The following is a 4,351-nucleotide window of genomic DNA, read 5'->3' as shown; positions in this document are numbered from 1 at the left end:
TTATGAAATCCTTCTGGGATTCAATAATATTATAGATGCGACCTTTTAAAGGTGATTGAACGTTGAATTCTTCTGGAATTCATCAATTATTGATAAACACAATACTCGATTAAACTCAATCGTTGAACAATAATTTGGAGTTAGTTTAATAATAATCTTTAGTTTTACAAATATCACATCACAAACTATTTCCATAAACAACGGTCAAGAAAAATTATTCTTTGTGCAATCCTTCAGGGATGCTTGAATATTAAATTAACACTTTTATGTGTTAAAATTCAATTTCGGACAAACATATAAAAATGCTTTAATGTTAAATTCTTCCGGAATTTAACAAGAATGATCAAAGAAATCTAATATTATTGTACAAGGAAAATCAATTTCTCTACAAAATATATAAAAAAATAAACATATTTATATGAAGAAAAAAAATAGTAACAAAATCATGGACTATATTATATTGGTTCAAATATATTAAGATTAGGAAAATAACGTAGAACCTGGCTATATCATTACTCGCGTTGTAGAGTATCGTGCTGATAACGTGTTATGAAATTAACAAAAACAATATAGAGATGAAGTAGAGAAAGTAAGAGAGAAAGTGGTATTCTATTATCTTCTTCAAGAAGTATTATTTACATTGCAAAGTGGACCTTATTTATAGGATATTAGGAAGATGAAAAATCATAACCTTACTATACCACTTAATAGGGAATATGAAGATGAAAGATTAGAATACATATGGACATCCACAATAATATTTATTCATAACAAATTTCATTAATTATTTATATCTTATTATATAATATTGTTTATTGCAATTAATATATTATATTTTAAAACAATTATTGTAGCTAAGAAATATAATTATTAAATACAATAAAAACAAATAATAGAGAGAGAAAGAAAATGAGAAATTTTTTTAAGAGGAAGAGAGAAAAGGACAAATATGAGAGCCTTTAATTTACAATATAAAATTGTATCTTTTTTCGGTATTTCTTTCTTTTCAATTCAAAAAGTGGTTTTACTTTTGTTCATGCACATCATAATATAGATTTGGATACTTTATTTAGGGTTAAATATGTTTTTGGTCCCTATAAATATCTTAATTTTGGCTTTTAGTCCCTATAAAAGATATACTGACTTTTAGTCCCTATAAAATTATTTTTTCACTCACTTTTGGTTCCTCTACAGAGACTAAAACTGAGTGTAAAAGTAATTTTATAGGGACTAAAAGTTAATATTTTTTTTATAGGGACTAAAAGTCATTTGGGGTAATTTTATAGGGAATAAAAACATATTTAACCCATTTTATTTATTTGTGACATTTATGAGTTGGTTTATTGAGTCAAAGAGACTGAAAAAAGAAGTTATGAGGATTGAGTGTAGTTAAACAAGAAGTGGGATTTCACGTGAGGCTATGAACTTTTTATTGAAAATAGAAACATTATTTTTTATTTATTATACTCATTAGTTATTTTATATTCCATTCCTTTAATTTTTCTTTTTATTAATATTTTATAACATCTTTCTATTTCCATACAAATCAAATATTCTGTTTTTTCTAAACAAAATATTTTATATCTAATAAATTAGTTTATTATTGCCTTCTTCCAATATAGATTCCATCAAATTGATTTTTTTCAAAGACAAAATCGTGACTAATTTTAACTATTGAAACACTTGCATTACTCATTATTCATATAGACAAAAGTGATTTAACTTAATTAGGAGTATATATAATATATTTGAATTTCTAAAGTAAAAGTGATTCAACTTAATTAGGAGTATAATATGTTTATCTTTACTTCTTTAATATGATGTTACTTATCAAAATAATGAATATTAATGGAACACAGAGTTACTGATCAAAATATTAAATATTAACAAAAACATAAAATTACTGACCAATATTTTACTGATCAAAATATTTAATTTCAACGGAAACATGAAGTTATTGATCAGAATATTTAATTTTAACAGGAACATGAAGTTACTGATCAAAATATTTAATATTAATAGGAAAATGAAGTTACTTATCAAAATATTGAATATTAACGGGACATGGAAGTATTGATCAAAATATTGAATATTAACGGAAAAAACTCTATTATTTGCAGGGTACGAGACATTTTTCTATACATTCAATTATTATTTTTTCATAGGTACCAAATATTTTTCTATATATTCAATTATTATTTTTTCATAGGTACCAGACATTTTTCTGTACATTCAATTATTATTTTTTCACGGGTACCAGACATTTTTCTATACATTCAATTATTATTTTTTAACGGATCTCAGACATTTTTCTATTAAAAAATATACATCTAAAACAAATGCGCGTCCCACACGAGAATCCGTGCGAACGCACGGGTTTATTACTAGTTTTTATGTTAAAGATCAAACACTTGTAACGAGTTAGAAATTATTCATCCTCTCGAACATTCTTATAATTTAGGAGATAATTATTCATCACAAAAGTTTGATAATTTATCTTCAACCAATCACCTAATGACTAATCAATTTATTATATTTAATTATTTATTTAATAATTCAAAATTTAATTATTTTTTATTTATTTTAATAATTCAAAAGTTTTAAAATAAGAACATTTTACTCTTTGCTTGAGCCAAAATTGTCAATGTTTTTGTCTTTGCTTTCGGTGATAACTGTTGTTATATTGAAGTGTGAAAGAGTAAATTAAAGACTAAAATTGAGAAATTTAAGAAGAGAGAGAAGGACCGTAGAGTCCCATACTTCATCATCGTCAAATCTAACGGTGCACCGAATCATTAAATAAAATGTGTACAATAGTGAGACAAGTGTCCCATGCTTCATTAATTCAACCCACAACTACTACCCAATTTTGATGCATGCAAATTCACCAAAATTTTGTCACTCTTCTCTTCTTAACACCTTATCTTATTTTCTATATAAACAGACTCACATTGAGATATTACACTCACCAATCAAACAAACCAAGAAAAAGAATTCAAAAGAAAGAAAGAGCAAAAATGGCAAGAAGCATGAAGTTAGCATGTGTTGTTTTGGTGATGTGCATGGTTGTTATTGCGCCTATGGCAGAAGCTGCAGTCTCATGTGGAACTGTAACTGCTGATCTTGGTCCATGCCTTACTTATCTTACAGGTGGTCCTGGTCCTTCACCACAGTGCTGTGGAGGAGTGAAGAAGCTTCTTGCTGCCGCCAACACCACACCTGATCGTCAGGCTGCCTGTAACTGCTTGAAATCAGCAGCCGGTTCCATTTCAAAATTGAATACTAACAATGCTGCTGCTCTCCCAGGCAAATGTGGTGTCAACATTCCTTACAAGATCAGTACCTCCACCAACTGTAACACGTATGTCTTATTATAACTCTCTTATTTTTCTGTTGGTTTATTATGATGCATTAATTACTGACTGTATTTTTTTATTTGTTATATTGACAGCATTAGGTTTTGAAGATGATGTTGCGGTTTCAAGATTCTCATATGGAAACATCTCAGTAGTATATGAAAGTTTAATATTAAGAATAAATATCCAAGTGAGAGTGATATAGGATAATCTTGCATGTGGTCCTATCCTGTTGTACTAGATCTATATACTGTATTGTCTCTTACTGTGTTGTTCTATCAATCTACAAAGTGGCATTTTAATTTGAGTTTTTTATTTTAAATTTCTGAATATATATCACGCAATCGCCAGAAAATTAATAAGTAACACACATGTTTTATTCTTTTACGTAAATAAACATAAAGATTAAAAATAATAAGTATACTCCCCGAGTCCTTTCATGTCAATTAATAAACTAATAAAAAATTATTTTTATTTTCAATTATATATATTTAAGAATTAGTTTAATCTGGAATAAAAAAGCTGTGTTTTTAAGAAATTCACATCTCTCACCATACTTGGAAGAAGCATTTCACTAAGGTTGATGATCCGGGTTAACGAAAGTTAAAAAAGGGTGTGATTGAATGCTACTTTTTATTACATGCTAGTGGATGAGGTGAAAAATTGAATAGGTGTCATTTTTCACCACGATTGGAATATCCAATTATAGTTAAAAGTGGAAAAGTCATGAGTTCGATGAACAACAACACCATTTTGACGATTTTTGAATAATGCGTATAACTATCTTAGCATCACAATTGATGCTTTTAATTGAGGTGATCATAAATAGATGTTTTCCCATGGTTAGAAGAACCAAACATAGTAAAATACTTTGTTATTTTAAAATATTACGTAAATCTCATTATAACCTACATTTTTGTGAATCAGAATAGATATATAGAAACACATCAATATAAATTTTTTGAATCAAAATTATCTATTAATTATTACATCAA

General features: G+C 27.3%; 1 protein-coding gene across 1 annotated transcript; it reads left to right on the top strand.

The window, feature by feature from the left end:
- Positions 1-2,949: 2,949 nt before the first annotated feature.
- LOC131601562 (non-specific lipid-transfer protein 4-like) lies at positions 2,950-3,658 on the top strand. The gene is made up of 2 exons (XM_058873415.1): positions 2,950-3,361; positions 3,452-3,658. The coding sequence occupies exons 1-2, from the start codon at positions 3,018-3,020 to the stop codon at positions 3,462-3,464; spliced, it is 357 nt and encodes a 118-aa protein (XP_058729398.1). The 5' UTR covers positions 2,950-3,017; the 3' UTR covers positions 3,465-3,658.
- The last annotated feature ends 693 nt before the right edge of the window (positions 3,659-4,351 follow it).

Source organism: Vicia villosa, linkage group LG5, assembly GCF_029867415.1.
Source record: "Vicia villosa cultivar HV-30 ecotype Madison, WI linkage group LG5, Vvil1.0, whole genome shotgun sequence".
NCBI lineage: Eukaryota > Viridiplantae > Streptophyta > Magnoliopsida > Fabales > Fabaceae > Vicia > Vicia villosa.
This window is presented reverse-complemented; position numbering and strand designations above follow the sequence as displayed.

What these genes read in the sequence shown, in the direction of transcription:
- LOC131601562 (XM_058873415.1), top strand. Translation starts at nt 3,018, where the DNA reads ATGGCAAGAAGCATGAAGTTAGCATGTGTTGTTTTGGTGATGTGCATG.